This window comes from Onychostoma macrolepis, chromosome 21 (assembly GCF_012432095.1).
Source record: "Onychostoma macrolepis isolate SWU-2019 chromosome 21, ASM1243209v1, whole genome shotgun sequence".
Classification (NCBI taxonomy): Eukaryota; Metazoa; Chordata; class Actinopteri; order Cypriniformes; family Cyprinidae; genus Onychostoma; species Onychostoma macrolepis.
This window is the reverse complement of record NC_081175.1, coordinates 20,927,012-20,943,569: the sequence shown is the minus strand read 5'-3', so window position 1 is coordinate 20,943,569 and position 16,558 is coordinate 20,927,012. Positions and strand designations below refer to the sequence as shown.

At 35.1% G+C, this 16,558-nt stretch overlaps 1 protein-coding gene across 1 annotated transcript; it reads right to left on the bottom strand.

Moving 5' to 3' along the window:
• Positions 1-2,691: 2,691 nt before the first annotated feature.
• si:ch211-282j22.3 (ER degradation-enhancing alpha-mannosidase-like protein 3) lies at positions 2,692-16,530 on the bottom strand. Its single transcript, XM_058758691.1, has 20 exons — positions 15,871-16,530; positions 11,987-12,032; positions 11,653-11,753; positions 11,364-11,403; positions 11,096-11,208; positions 10,741-10,894; positions 9,821-9,955; positions 9,631-9,736; positions 9,385-9,482; positions 9,151-9,276; positions 8,134-8,217; positions 7,913-7,996; positions 7,631-7,755; positions 7,357-7,522; positions 6,847-6,998; positions 6,644-6,764; positions 5,573-5,749; positions 5,310-5,475; positions 5,024-5,215; positions 2,692-4,432 (listed from the first exon to the last, which is right to left on the bottom strand). The coding sequence occupies exons 1-20, from the start codon at positions 16,014-16,016 to the stop codon at positions 4,230-4,232; spliced, it is 2,535 nt and encodes an 844-aa protein (XP_058614674.1). The 5' UTR covers positions 16,017-16,530; the 3' UTR covers positions 2,692-4,229.
• Positions 16,531-16,558: the final 28 nt, after the last annotated feature.

Here is a 16,558-nt window from a genome sequence, read left to right as displayed (position 1 = left end):
GAACTATTCCTTTACAGTTTTTTTTTTTTTTTTTTTTAGTAAAATGTAAAAATGTTCAATAAAATGGAAGGCTGTTCAATGGCAAAAATGTACAAAAGTATAAAATCCTTGTTTTGGAAAAAAGAAATTGTAAATGATGAACTGTGTTAAAATTACAAAGTATAAAACACACGGTAGCTTGCCTCAATTTGACATTCATGATAAATACTCTCGTGAGGAAACAGTTCAACCTTATTGCTGGTTCTGAAATGAATGTCAGTGTGGTGTTATTGTGTTCAGCTATAGCATAAATATGATATTGGAATTTTAGTTTGAAAATATAAAGACAGTTTTGAATTAATTTCTGTTTTAAACACAAAGCCACTGCTAGAAAAAACACTTTTGTCTAATTGGGTTTTTCAGTTCTTAAACATTAGTAAAATATGACAAAATATTTAATATAATGTGCAACCTGAGGCATATACATTTATTTTAGTAATTTACTGTATTAGACTCCTTTTAAATAAATTAAGAGTATGAAAATGAACAGATCAAATAACATGGAAATTTAGATTCATGCGTACTGATAGTGGCACCTAGTGGCCAAAGTTACCACATGCAAACTGTTTGATTTTTTCCTCATGCATTGCTTTTAAGGATAAATAAGCAAACAAACAAATAAATAAATACATACATGTATGTATAAATGTACAGGCACAAAGACATTATTTATTGAGCATTATTTTTTTGCTCCCAATCTAGGGTGTCCAGGGCTGCCATCAGATAGCTCGAGGTCCTTGCCTGAGTATAGAGATAATAAATAAGTATTAAATGCCGTAAAGGTTTTTTTTTTTTAATCACCATCATATTCAGAGATCCACAACCTTCAAATGTAACACTAATAGAGAGACTTCATGTTACAGTTGTTTTGAGAAGTAGATACCTCAGTTCTGAGGGACCTCTTCAAATTGCTTGGGTTCATGGTACGTGGCCTGGATGGCGGGAATCTATACATAGGACGAGCCACTGCAAACCAAAGAGATTCAAAACAAAACAGACATGAAAACTTACAAGTTGCATGAACTTACGGTATTTTGATACCCCTGTGAGGTTAAAACTGAATGTTAAAGTGCTGAGATATACAGTTTACAGTATAAGGAGATTTGTGCCACTTGCTTACCTGTGGATGGATCCAGTCCTGGGACAGAAAGCATGGCAGGATGTGCATAGGAGGCAAGAGACTTTTCTACAGGGCTTTCTACAGTCAGTTTTGGTAGTGTCAACTGCAAAAGCATGATGCCAGAAACAAAATCAATGCTTCAATACGGGTATTATACACTGTAACATTCACTGTTAAACCAATAAAGATTTTTTACACCAAAGTGGAACCTGCGAGTGTTTCAAGATACCTCTGTTTTGCATGAGCAAGATGTTAGATGTTTGGATGGTCGGAATTTGGCCAAAAAAGGAAGAGCTACTACAAACCATATGGATTGAAGACAAAAAGGAAATGAATGGTTAGCACCAGTGCAACTCTAAATTCTGAGGAGGCATACAAATTAAACAAATCTATGAATATGCTATGATATCTAACTGAGTGATGTTAAAATTAAACATTATAGTGCTGAGATTTATGTAAGGAGATGTGGATCACACTCACCTCTGGGTTGACCCAGATTCAGGAAAGAAGGTCCAGTAGGGGGCGCAGTGGAGGCCTGTGGCTCTCTGTTGATAGTTTTTGGTAGCATCAACTGTAAAAGCACAATGCTATTCTAAGAGGATTCGCTCAAAACATATTTCTGTATATAAATGATATAAATGTGATGGCCTATTTTAGTAAATACTTTTCAAGTTAAACTTTTAGACTAACAGCGGTAAAACCATCTTTAAACAATTAATTATCCCCTGATTAACACCTGAGAGGCGTGATTTGTTTATTCAAACACGCAAACATTTTCTTACCTTTTCATTGTGACAACTTCTCTCCACATTAGGCCTTTTGTAAGCTAAAATAATAATAATAATAATTAATAATAAACGAGTTTAAAATGTAACATATTGCCCTTAAAAAAAAAAAAAAAAAAACAGGAATAAGAAAAAGAAAAAAAAACTTACCGGGAGTTCTGATACTAACTCCTTGGCAAATCATTCCTCTGAAAGTAAAATATTTAATAGAGTCGAGAGATGTAGTTGATGGACTCGTTTACAAGAAGCTATGCTTTCGATGAGAACATACCATATATAAGATAGATAGATAGATAGATAAAGAGAACTTTCACATCAACTCAGTTATAAGACGACACTTACCTGAATTTACGACTTTCTCTTTAAGCAAAATGTATTGATGTTGTTGGTGTGTTTGAGTAAAAGATGTAGAAGGACTCGTTTGTAAGACAAACTCTTCAAAATGAGAATCTTCAGATTAAGACACTCTGTGCACGAGTTCTGTATGACGCCACAGTGAAAAACAAATCAATTCGAAATCACCAAGGAAAAGAAAAGAAAATAAATAAAAATTTATTAGAGAAAATAAATAAATTTGATTTAAATCCTGTTCATGTTATTTATTTTGTAATAATTCATGCATGTAATTCTTGAACAGTTTTTAAATAATAATAATATAGCCTATCTATCTATCTTTTTATCTGTATATATGTATATCTATATATCATTCATAATTATATCACCGCAAAAAAAGGAGACAATTTAGGGTCATAAACTTGATTTTAATGGCAAGTACTAATATTTCATCAGTCAATACAAAACAGCTATTAAAAAGACGCTATAAAAATCTTGTTCTGTCGCAGCAACAGAATATTACATCACTTTGGCCCTCGAGAAATGCTTCAGCCGACCCTTATGACAAGCATCTTCATCTCAATTTAATGTATAGAAAATATTTTAAGAAATAAATATAATCCCATCTAATCTATATTATGCCCCCACATTTAAGTGAATCAGTCATAAGCCCTTTGTGAAACAAGAGGTACACAGGTTGACATCCTTTTGAGAACAGCCATCAGTGACAAAATACAAGGTGTACATTATAATTAAGACTTGAAATGAAAAGGTCTGGGGCGGATATAACCGTTCTCTGCATGCTATAAAGCAACAGATTGTATTAAACTCTTGAGCTACATTATGGCTGTGACACTCAATGCAAAAGCTAGTATAATAACATTGATGCATTTGAAATATTCTCGGTTGATATGTAGAAAGGGTGAATCTAGTGTAAGCAGCACCTCTAGTGTGATGGTGAAGCTGTGCGAGTGACAAAGGAGGCAGTCAAAAATTGCAAAATAAGACAAATCTAAATATATACAACTCATTTTCATCATCACCCTGACAGCAGAAATGGTTTTGTCATTTCACAAAAACATCTGTCACTATATAATCTGCCTGTGTCCTGGGCCTTCATGACAGACGCATGTTTTTGGTAGAGGAAAGGGCAACTCTCTCTCAAAAACATCCCTTGACCAGTCGCTACATGAAAGTGAGATGAATGCATTGGCTGCGAATATGCACACACATACACAAATATTTAGTATTGGCACATGATGAAATGCACAGAGTCTGTGACATAATGATAAAGGCCACCATACATGCCTTCCGCACACACACATGCAAACATGTTCAAGTCAGATCATTGATTTCCCTGATGTTTCTGTATCGAAAACATGTTAAACTATGTTTTACTGGTCCATTCTCCCTCATTTAAACACTGTTTTTTTGGGTTTGGTCATAGGAGCCCTGTGTTATGGATGTCCTGAAGACTTCAAGCCACATACACTTTAAGAATGCATTACATATAATAAAAAACCCCGCACAGGACTGAGAACCAGTGATCCGCAGTGAAAGAAAAAGAAAGAGAAACATTCAAATAAAGTCTGATTCACATAAAGTGGCGTGAGAGAATCTTGTACACCTCTTTAATATCCCAAACTGATGCTTTTCAATTGTAGACAACTGAGAAGAATCTATTGCAACTACCACGATATCAGAGAGACAGGAGCTTCACGCGTCGTACCATCTCACTCTGTGCGGACCAATATAGTTCCAACTATGCAAGATAAGACCATCTTAACACAGGAGGACTTGTGATCCCCCTGTGAGGAGCTCAGATGGTGCAGTCCAGGCTTAGCCGAAACATTTTCCATAGAACAGCCTGCATTTTCTGATCTGAGATAGGTGACAGGGAGCAACAGCCCTGCGTACTGTGAAGAGGACCGTGGTCCCCGCTGATCCCGCTGTCAGGGGCTGCTCTCAGGGTCTTTCTGCGGAGAGCTGCAGGTTTCCTGGTTTTCCCTCATCAACGATGCGGCCTCATTGTTCGTCTCTGTGTCAGTCTCGCTTTGCTCCAGCACCAGCTGAATGGTAGTGCTTTCAGTCTCACCCTCGGCAAGCTCTCCTTCCTTAGCTAAACGGAACTTAATATTTAACTTCTCAGGTTTTTCTAAAAGGAAAAAAAAGAAAGAAACTCAAAATTGTATTCCATCTCAAAAAGTGGCTTGTATCTTTAATCTATAAATTGTACAAAATATAAAATAAAATATATACACACACACACACACATATATATATATATATATATATATATATATATATATAAACTTGGATAGCATTTTATTATTATTTTTATTTCTAAATTCTAGTATATATTAAAAAAAAATATTAAAAAAGAAAAAGAAATTTACACTAAAAATAGGAAACCACCTCGAAACTAGTTATTTTGGTAATTAACATGTACAAGATAAATACGGATATTATTCAGGCAAATTGTTTGTAAGTAATGATATAGAATCTAAATTCCTATCTATCTATCTACTTGAATTTATAAATTAAAAAAAATAGTAAAATTCTATCCACGTTTCTAAAAGCAATATATAAAATAAAATTCCAGCAAAAAATCAAAAATAAATTAAAAAAACCTAGCAAATTTGTCACTTATAAAAGTTTATATGCTGACCAATTTGACTATTTGCTGAAGTCAACAAACTAAGTGCAGAAGTAATCTATATTCAGTAGTTTTGGTCTAGTCAAATACCTTTTCCTAGTTGTTTCTCTTTGGGTAGCAGGAGGATATCCACATTGTGATGTTCTTTCAGAGCGGCAGTGAGTGTAGCTCCCTCTTTGCTGAAGAGGAACACCAGGGGAACTGTGATGTCATTTGTAGGCTCTCCATCTCCAACCATCTGGAAGAGTGGAGTCTCAGCACTGCTGCTGCCCTCTCTGTGATCTGTGAGAACATTCAAAACCGAAGGGTCCAGATTCTAAGACAATGCAGAGTAATCAGGTGCACAGTCTACATGTAATGTTTCACTAGATCTCACCAATGAAGATGACTCCGGTGGCTCCTGCTTCCTGCAGGCGCCGAGCTTTGGCAGCAAACATACAGTCTCCTCTCAATGCCAGTGCTATGTGTCCCTGCAGCTCTGCTGCGTTTTCAATCGGGCCACATGCCGTATAGGGAACACTCTTCACAATGCTGCCTTTCACCTTATAGAGAGACACAGAAGAGACAATAATTAATTGTGGTATATATACACATGACATACCTGCAGTCAAGTCAAGAAATTTCCATACGGTTCCTCACCCCATGCTCTTGTTTGGTAAGATCCATTCCAAACTTTGCTGGACCAGCCGTAAGGACTGTTCGACCCAAAAACGGAGGGGAAATGAGCTGCACAATTAGTGGCACCACTTCCTCATGCTCAGGTGTTTGGCTCACCTCAGCAACCAGCTTTAACTTGTACACACCCTTCTGAGAGTCCTATGGAAAAGAGAGAGATAGATGAATGAACTGACATACGAAAGAAGAGATAAATCACTGACATCCAACAGTTGGTCCCAGTGTTATTTTTAACTAAAACTTAAAACTATTATTATTTTTATTTTTTTAGTTGAAATACAGCTGAAATAAAAATAAAAACTAAACACTTAAAGAGTTGGTTGAATCTTAATTACTAAAACAAAAACGAATTAAAGCTCAAAGAAAAAAAAAATTACTAAAACAAAAATTCAAATAAAAACTGAAAATATTAAATAAAATAAATTCGAACCATTAATAAATATTACATTATTACAGTATAGAAATAATACTGAACTAAAATGTGTTTTAGTTTAGGTACTAAAATTACTAAAAATAAAATGAAATAGTATAATATCGTATAATAGTATAATATTAAAACAATTGGCTGGTCCACTGAACTAAAATAAAATAAGTTTTAGTTTAAGTACTACAATTATCATAACTACAACCAAACTAAATTAAAAGGTAAATATAAATATGAAAAGGCAAATAACAAATTTACTAAAACAAACAAAAATGGAAACACTTTTATTTTAAGGTGTCCTGTTATTATGAAATTATACAATTAAGTAGTATGTAATATTTATTAGAAAAATGTACTTGTATGGTTAGAGTTAGGGTTTGGTTAAGGGTTAGTTACATTATTTATGCATTAAATACATTAATTAAGCATAAAAATACCATTATTACTATAATAATAGGTACATGTGTAACAAGGACAATGTAAGTGTTACCAAACTTAAAATATAAAAATAAAAGCTCATTTAAAATATTAATAAACACAAGAACAGTATATAAATAATACTAACACAACACTTGTTGGTCCAATGAAAGGAATAATTCTCGCTGATTCACCTGAAATGCTGAGCCTTGGCTGGCGGAGACCAGCTCAGTGAGGGGTGTCAGAGAGATGCCCATGCTTTTCAGAAACTCGACTGGCTCCAGGCCCGTGTCATGAAGAGGCAGTTCAATCCCCCTGTATTGAACCAAAAAATAGGAGTTAAGCCGTTTTTTCCTTAAGATGCTGTTCTATGATAAACCTATAACATGTGACCCACCTGATAGGTGATGCCTGCTGGGATCTTCCCACACCGGTGAGGTATTTATAGCTGTCCCTGATTGTCTTGGCAAAGGTGGGGTTGTTAGGGAACAGGGTTTGAGCACTGGGGCACGAATATGAAAATAAATCGTCTTCATGAGCTTGAGGTTCCTGAAAGATATACAATGATGTTGAAACCCATTAACTATGTTTCCAGCCACATATTTGTAAGCTAATTTTGGGAAGTGACAATTTTGTTCTCTTGAACACACAGAAATGAAACTCTTTATTTGCAAAATTTTTATGCAATATTCCGTTTTTGGATGGAAACATTGCTATTGTAGACAATTACAGACAAAAAATAAAGGCAAAAGTTGCAGAGATTATCACATTGTGGGGATTTAAATCTTTAAAACCAAAGTCTGAGAAACATTCAGTCATAGAAACAAACTTCTTATGGATCCAAAATGTCCCATACTAGATGGAACATCATTTTGGAGTCCCGCTTGAGAATAAGGTGATCTCTTACTGTGTTGTTGGTATGGCAGGGCGGTTGGGTTGTAGACAGAGATACTGGGAGCAAATGAGCCTCAGTAGTGAAAATATAATCATCGATGTTTATAGGCAACTGGCTCTTCTCTGAGAAAAGCAGGTAGAGGTACTTAAACATCTCAGCCAGGAAGAAGGAATCCATCCTTGAAATAAACAAACATAAAAATCATTTAACTACTACAGCCTTTCAAATTTAATCTAGATATACAATGATACAAACAATATGGAAGAATTACTAAAAGGACTCTCACCTGTCCTCATGCGTTCCAGTCCTCACATCCTGTACGGCAGCGAAGCCACAAGGGACCCGAGCATGAGTGTTCAGCTTCTCCACTATAGACTGGCCTACTTTTAAATAGTAAGGATCACCTGTGGCCTAGAAATGAGGCGGAAAAGGTTATTTCAAAACAATGAAGACAGACAAAACAAATCAAGTCAACCTTAAGCTCTGTTCACACTGAAAGCGAATAAGTCTCAGTGCTGTTGGTTATTAGTAGGCGCTCATATTCAGCTTTATCAGGTGGTATACCTACTTTGTAAAGGAAATATGTGCTTTCAGCAAACTCTGGTCTCAACGGGTGCTGGCCCCAGTGAACTCTGAACTCAGTGGTGAAGGCCTGTTAGACAACATAAATTGTAGGCAAAGACATTTGGAGGATTAGTACTGAATAAAATGTAATATTAGGTTGTGATCTTTGTAGATTGAGGATGTTTAGGTTTAAGGTGACTTATGCAAATGTAGTCCATTAATTACCTCAGGGAGGAAATTGTGCTGTTTAGTCACTTGGTACAGCATCTCATGCGTCTCTATGGCAGGTTTCAAGTCTCCTCTCAGAACCTGAAGGGTATTTAGGTATATTATTATAAATTTACAAAATATCTTCATGGAACATGGTCTAACTTAATATCCTAATGATTTTTGGCATTTAAAAAAAAAAGGATAATTTTGACCCATACAATGTATTGTTGGCTATTGCTACAAATATACCTGTGCGACGTATGACTGGTTTTGTGGTCCAGGGTCACATTTATTATTTTGAACTTGAAAAAATTTCACTTTAAAAATAGCTACTTGTGCTTTTGAGCGAGTTGAATCTAAACTTGAATCTACATTTAACATGTCATCCAGTGGCGTCGTACTAAGAACATAAATATTTATTAATGACCATGAAAATGCATTTCATTAAAAATATTTTTACATTTAACTACAGAATTATTTTGCACTGAATATTCATTTTCAGAATTATATGCCATTCAATCTCTTGGTAAATTGGCACTTCTCACTAATATGTTATGAACGGTGTTATTTTTGTATTATTTATATACTATTGTAGTATTTATTAATGTTTTGAATTACATTTTATTTTAAATATTTTCAGTATTCATTTTAACTCAAGTTTATGTTACATTTATTTCATTTTCAGAAATGCAAACATTTTTAAATATGTTTTAGGTTTTAGTTAACAGTAACAACACTGGTTGTGACCTATCATTATTTTGTTACACATATTTCCATTTTGTTGTCTTAACTAAAAGAAGGAAAAACAAACATTTGGCTTTCTAGCTAAACACCTGGCCTTCCACTGAGGTAAAAATTGCCATTTGCCAATCAATGAGCTTGTTTTTTTTAGTGTCTGTATATTTGAATACACCACAGAAAACCAAAAAGGTGGCTACCGTTCTTGCATTAAATTTCAACAATGTTGTAATTCTCAAAAACATAGTAGCCAACTTAGAGTCAACTTGGAATACAAAGGATGAAGATGTGAACCTGTAGCCCAGGGAAGAAGGCAAGCAAGGAATCCATCCAGCTTCGCACATTTACGGTGGGGTTGTGCATGTGCACATTGAGCAGCAGAGGAGGCTGGCTTATGTACTTCATAATGGCACTATAGTGCTGTCACAACAGACAAAGACAAAGTCACATGAGCAGATAATTGATGTAAAACAAGCCCTGTTTGACTAATAGAGGCATGATTATTCCTGGAGAACAAAGAGCCCTTACTGTGTTGAATCTGTTAAGGTACACCTTATCCCCAAGAAGAATATAAGCTTTCATCAAGTATTCATAATAAGAGTCAATTCCAGCACCAACACCACTATCTGTCATGAGAAACAGAGAAGGTACTGATGTACATACTGTCTCTATAAGAGTAAAAGTGGGATTAGATGTGGTAAAGTGGCTGTGTGGGACATTTTTTACGGTGCAAATGAAATAACAGCAACTAGAAGTGTCAATGTGAGGCCACACCTCTGCGAACCCAGTCTCCGTTGTGGATGTTGATCACAGTGCCGACAAGGTCACTTCCTCTTTGCCTTTTCTCCCAGAGGACATCCATAGCTTTCCTAGCATGTTCCTAGGTTGAACAACTTCTTAGCACGCATTTTTCACTGTCTGAGTCTTGATCTGTTATTAGTAAGAAAACATGCTGTATGTTTACCTCAAATATTGGGTCCCCAGACAGTCGGCTGAGAGCTGCAAACTCCAGAATCATTGTGCCTGCACAAGCAGTACAAGTGTCTGACTCGGTTCCTGTCCGAGAAAGGGGGTTGACGACTCCATAGCGCAAATTTACCTAAAGAGAAAAATGAAAACACTTTAAATAAAAACTTTTTTTTTTCTTTTTTTAAATGCGGTCAAGATTAAAAAAAATGTGGAATCATTCTCATGTAGCTTTTGCATGTAAATAATATCAACAAATTTTTTTTTAGAAAATAAAAAAGGCAAAACGTGTCTAGTGTTACAGGATCCACGTTACATTTCACCCCAAAATTAAAAGAAAAAAGTAAGAAATTTGATTTTGCATAGTGATTAAATGTATATTCCCCTAAAAATCATTCTATTGTAATTATTCAATTAGCATAAAAATATTATACTGCTATTAGTGTCAGATATTTTGATTGTGATATTTAAGAGATGCATTTCACCTCCAAATTCAAGGATATTTTGCCAATTTTCAACCAGTGTTGTATTGTTACAATGTCAGTAGCATATTTAAATTAACAATGTGTACTATTACTTTATTTATTTGTCAGCAAAATTCTGCCAGACAACTTTTGGCAGCTCCAGGGCTTTGGTTAAAATTACAAATCATACTTCTGCATTTTCGTATTCCCACTAATGGACAGTTGGATTGATAGACGATCAGTGCCAAAATAAAAAGTGCATAATGTGTATTGAACTATTTGGCAAAATGGAACAACACAACCCTTTTGTTCTAGTCATGTAGCACTGTTATCAAATTTTTCAAGTTTTATTAAAAGCCCATCTTGCCAGCAGTGAATTACACCTTTGTCACTCTGCTGCCAATAGAAGGAGAATTCAAATTATACATATTTTAGTCAATAGTGGTGGAGTTACCCGAGGATACGGAAGGCCACTGGTGGTGTTAAAGGCAGGCAGGAGGCGGTAGCCCAGTTCTTTGGCCATGTGTAGCAGTTCATCTCTGTACCACTGCATCCTCTCTCCACGCTGCTTTAGAACATCTGCCATCACATGTGCACCCAACAAGCCACTGGAAGAAAAGGGAGAAGTTTCATCAATAATGCATTTCATGGAGGAAGTCTATAAGAACAGTGAACTTAGACAATTAAGGCCTGTAAATCTAATTATGTCAAACACCTGCTTTAAAATCTACTGTATTCCTAATCAGTTTAAAAAAAATGTAAAAAAAAGATAAATACATCCAAAACTAAAGAAATATCATAATCCATACCCCAGCACACGGATATTGGTCTCAAAGACAGAGACGACTATGTCATTATCAAATCTGACGTCTTGCACTGTCTTCTTCACAGCCTCCTCAAATTCATCCAGTTTGTTTAACAACTGCTCAAAACACACGAAACAAGAGTTTAGAAGCATCTATTATTATGTCCTTAGTATTGATTTGAATAAGCTTGTCTGGCTGATTAAATAAACATCATTAGTGTTTTTGATCAAGTTAATATTATTTCCAACAAATCAGACAAGTTTTAACTCACCACAAGAGTATCTAAAGTGTCTATTAATGTTAAAGAGAACCTGTAAAGAGAGGTTGCCATTAATATCCCAAAGAATCAACACAGAAATCTTTACTAAAAAACTGATCGAAGACATTTCAGATGTCCCATCAATGTTTACATCAATCTTTCAAACTAAATATAGCAAACTGACTGGTCATATTTCCAGAATCTAAAGTAACATGTCATTACAAGGGTCATGTGCAGCAAAAGTTTGAATAAAAATGGTATATGTATCAATTTATACAGAATCATTATGAGCTTGACTCACTTTCCCAGAGAGTCATCAATGTCTCCTCGATTGGGTTCCAGCCCTCTCACCCTTCCTCTACAGCTGAGGGGCATTAACTCATCTGCTGGGTAGGCATAGTCCTAAAAGAGAACAGAAGGAGAAACAATACATCTCAAATAGTCTTATTAACAGATGCATTCATTTTCACAATTTCACACTTTAGAGTTACTTTGGTACAACAATTACTTTGAATGCCAGTCATTTAGGTCCAATATAAATAAAAATGATTCAGAAAACCAATGTTCGTGTTAGTGAACACTAATTCAAAATTATTCCTGAATTATAAACAGTAAAATTCTGGGTATTTACTCACCATGTAACTGTTATAGGCATGATCAAACATCTCTAGAATTTGGTCCCTAAAAAAATTAAAAAATAAGAGTGTGCAGAAGTTACTCTTTCATATCGCAATAGAAAAAAGCCATGGAAATGTCCATCTAAACTCAATTCAACTGTGATAGTAACTGTTGCAGAAGTCACCAACTTCAATAAGTCACCAATAAGGCTACCTTATTGTATACCTTCCATATCCACATTAGAACAAAAATGCATAATCTCACTGCTGTAGGCAGTCTGTGTATGTATATGGATGCATGTGCATATACAGTTTTTTCATTTTGGTGTAAGGAATACACAATTTGGCATTTATATATTTACAAAAGATTTCTTTTTTTTTTTTTTAATGCTGTTCTTTCAACTTTCTATTTATAAAAGAATTCTGAAAAAAATGCATCACAGTTTCCACAAAAATATTAAGCAGCACAACTGTTTTCAACATCGATAATGAATTCTTAGCAATGCATATTACTAATCAAAAGCGATGTTTTGATATATTTACAGTAGTAAATGATTTTTGGCATAAAAGAAAAATCAATAATTTTGACCCATACAGTGTATTTTTGGCTATTGCTACAAATATACCCCAGCGACTTAAGACTGGTTTTGTGGTCCAGGGTAGGGTTGGGTACCGAACTCGGTACTTTTAAGGGTACCGACCGAATTGCGTCGGTACTACCGAGTATCGATTCACACCAAATCATTCGGTACCACATTTCGGTACCTGAGAACGCATTTGGGCGCTTACGAGAGAGACAGAGAGAGAGAGAGAGAGAGATGATGTCACCACTACAACTCTTTAAAACACAACACACAGGGCAAACCGAAATGTTCTGACGTGTGCTTAAATTTCTAGGGTCATGGTTTCCGAGAAGACGCGGACAGGATACGGAGTCCATTCATAAAACCGGAATTTACTCTATAGCGCGGAATGCCACGCAATTTGTCAAGTTTTGGATGAAAAAAAGAAGGTCTGTCACTTAATTCGATTCGCGATATGAACTAGTGTATGCGAATATTAAAACGCAAAAAGACGGTTTAAATATGAATCCTGCATGTTCCGTTATCCTCGGTATGTATGAATGGCGGAGACGCGGTTTCGTTTACTACACAAATACTGAAGCACACGTGAACTCTGCATCTCACAACATGAACACATGAACTTACAGGCTGTTAGAGTCACTTCATGAGAATTTTACCATTACATTTGAGAAAACCAGCATATTATATTGTACACACACACTTCACGGCAACCTGTCAAAATAAAAGTGCGGTTTAACACGTAACAGAAATATATTGCTCTTGTATTACTTTTGTACTGTATAATGTACATCTTTATATATTCCACTTACTGAAAAATTAAATAAAACAATTAAATGAAAAAATAATTACAACCACATTAATAACTTAATTGTGGAAAAAATACAATTATTATTAGAACTTTTTAAAGGAATATTCACACAATTTTTCTACCATGTATTAATTTTAACAGTAAACCTCTGTTTGTTTGCCAAAAATAAAATGGTTTCATTTTCATATGATTAAAAATAAATAAATGTTTAATGTCTTCATTTGATTATCAGAAAAATAAAACCCAAAAATGTCTGGAAGAAAAAAAATTCTAGGGCCCTATTGTTAAAAATGTTGAAATTGAGAGTTTTGGACTTATTTTTCACTGAAATAAATGTTTTGTTATTACACAGAGAGAGTAAAGTACCGAAAAAAGGTACCGTTGGGTACCGGTACCGAATTTCAGGTACCGGTACCGTACCGGTTCAAATGTGAACGGTACCCAACCCTAGTCCAGGGTCACAAATAAAAACCTAACTGACCCCAAACTAATATATATATATATATATATATATATATATATATATATATATATATATATATATATATATATATATATATATATATGTTATAGTTTTATATTTGTTATACACACACAAACAAATGTATATATATATATATATATATATATATATATATATACACACACAAATAAATGTAGATATATGTATATATGGTGGACCCAAAGACCAAACATATCAAATGTCTGCCATTGTATGTCAGCGCCCTGATGCTGTATAAATATATTACCTAATATATATTAAATATATATTAGTTAAAGACGGACCACACCTCAGCGGTTTAAAACAGGAATTAGCATGACAGCAAACTGAATCATTAAGTTAAATTGAGTAATTGTTTTCGTCAACATTGTGTTCTGAAGCAACCCTCTGGCAGTATACAAGACTCAACCACTGAAGCATGAGGTCATGTACAGTCCAAGAACACATAATTGGTGTACTAACATAATTAATGTCAGAAAATGAAATGGAATTAAAGTACATGGATAATGTTTACCATTACATAAAGCATTACAGCCTGTCATCATCCTCTAGACATCTCTTTGAATATAAGATAACAGAAATGTTTGTCTAGTGAAATATTGTCACCAAATATAAACTTAACATACAATCTAATGTACACATGTCAATAGTAAACGTCTTGTTTGACAAGAAGTTAACATAATCATACTACCTAGTAGGGTTGCACGATACACCGGTACTACGGTAGTATCGCGATACTAAAGCTTAAAAATACCCGCGGTGCCATTGCATTTTTTAAACGGTAGTATCGTCCATACGGTACCGTAAGATATGTTGTATGCACGGCAAGAACACTGTTTAAAACGTTCATTTGAACATGCATGCCAGCAGAAACATTACAAGTTGATTGCCAATTGTCTTTCTGCTGTGCTTTGTGTATAACGTTACGCGTTATATGGTGCTGAGTGTTTCCCGATGCTTCAGTTCAGTTTGCAATGAAAAGTCGCACTTGCACGTCGTTGTTCATGCTGCAGTTTATCAGAAGAAAGGGTCTGATTCAGACCATCTTATGTCATTTTAAAAAACAGCAGCTCAAGCATCACTTATTCAACATCATAATATCTTACAAGAAAGTATTCTCACAGTTTAATTAATTTGACCACTTCTAGAACAGGTGTAATAGTTCGTTTCTGGAAGCATCTTTGCGATCACGAATGCAAATCCATTCATCAGCATAGCGGCTTTGCACTTGGTTCTTATCAATCATTATGTATATTTTGTTTATTCATTTATAATGTTATGTTTTAATATACATGCTGCTAACTCGGAAATTTCAAGATACAAGAACAAAAAAATGCTCCTGACAGTTCGGCAATACGACACGAGCAAGAGTGCTGTTTTTGTTTCGTTTGTTCGAATCCAAATCCGCATTGGTTTGGGCGAATCACTGATTCACTGAGCCGTTCATAAAAACAGTCATTTGATTCGCTCCTGAAGGATTCAGCCGTTTCGAAAGAATCGTTTGAATGACTCAGTGATTCAATCACGAACTTCTGCCACCTGCTGGCCGTTTTTAAGTTTCCCATCTAAAAGTAGGCATATTACATTATTTTCCAACATATTTCTATATTCAGAATTTAGTATTTAAAACACTAATCTCATAACATTATTCATGCAATTATGTATAAATGCCACATCTAAATGTCACTCCATGCAGCTTCTGTGCAGTGCTAAGATGAGTTTTGTTTAGATCATTTCATGGATAACAATAGCCAGTCATTCATTCACATTAAGTATTCAGAGAATAATATTGTCTGTTTTCACTTACATCTATTTATTTATTTTGTAGAATTGAATTTTAAATTAACACAATACTGCATGGTATCGTGATACTTCAGCTGGCATAGTATCGTAAGACATTTTTATGGTATCGTGACAACCCTACTACCTAGTACCATCAATCATCAAAATAATCATGCCAAATCACATCAGTCAAAAATATGCAAGTCTCTACTGCAGTTAAACTCACCTGATTTGGGACTTTTCCTCTGCAGTCATTGCTTGTCCATCTTGACCAGTGACTCCAATCAAAAGGCAAGAGAAGATCACAGCTGCCAGAGCCATGACAAACCCACCACAACTATTTGTTTCTTTTCTGATCCAGTTTCCCCCCATTTAAAGAGGTATTTTTTTCAAAACCTGCTCTTTTAGCCCCTTTAAAATATAATTAACTCTTTATGTAGAGTAACAGCGGGCCTGTCAATGTTTAACCACTTCTTATCTTGTCCTATGCAGTTCGTTGACATCAGTTGAATTAATTTTCCTACCTTACTGGTCGTATTTAATCATTTCCAGAAAAACTGAAAACAAGTGAATATGTACTTTGGATAAAAGCTCCTGCCAATTTCTTTACTTAGAACACTGCCTCTACTTGTCGAGCTAACGACGGCTAACAACTAACGTTAGCAAACTTGCCCACAAATGTATTTCCCAGCACTAACGTAACTTTTGATCTCGTTAGACCCGATATGTCTCGTTTCTGGACATATATCCTGTCGAACTGACTGCGTCCAGCTCCTGATAATCTCCATTCTATCTAGATTTAGCCCCTCATTTCGCGGAGTTTGGTTTAGCCGACTGACCAGCCTCATCCGGGCGCGAGCTGATGACAACAACAACAAGAGCCGTCAGGCACAGGATTCATTAAGCGGTACTTA

What these genes read in the sequence shown, in the direction of transcription:
- si:ch211-282j22.3 (XM_058758691.1), bottom strand. Translation starts at nt 16,016, where the DNA reads ATGGGGGGAAACTGGATCAGAAAAGAAACAAATAGTTGTGGTGGGTTT. An exon ending in ATGCCTATAACAGTTACATG is followed by an intron (nt 11,754 to 11,986) that starts GTGAGTAAATAC and finishes GTTCTCTTTTAG; the next exon opens with GACTATGCCTACCCAGCAGA. An exon ending in CGGAGACTGGGTTCGCAGAG is followed by an intron (nt 9,483 to 9,630) that starts GTGTGGCCTCAC and finishes TTCTCATGACAG; the next exon opens with ATAGTGGTGTTGGTGCTGGA.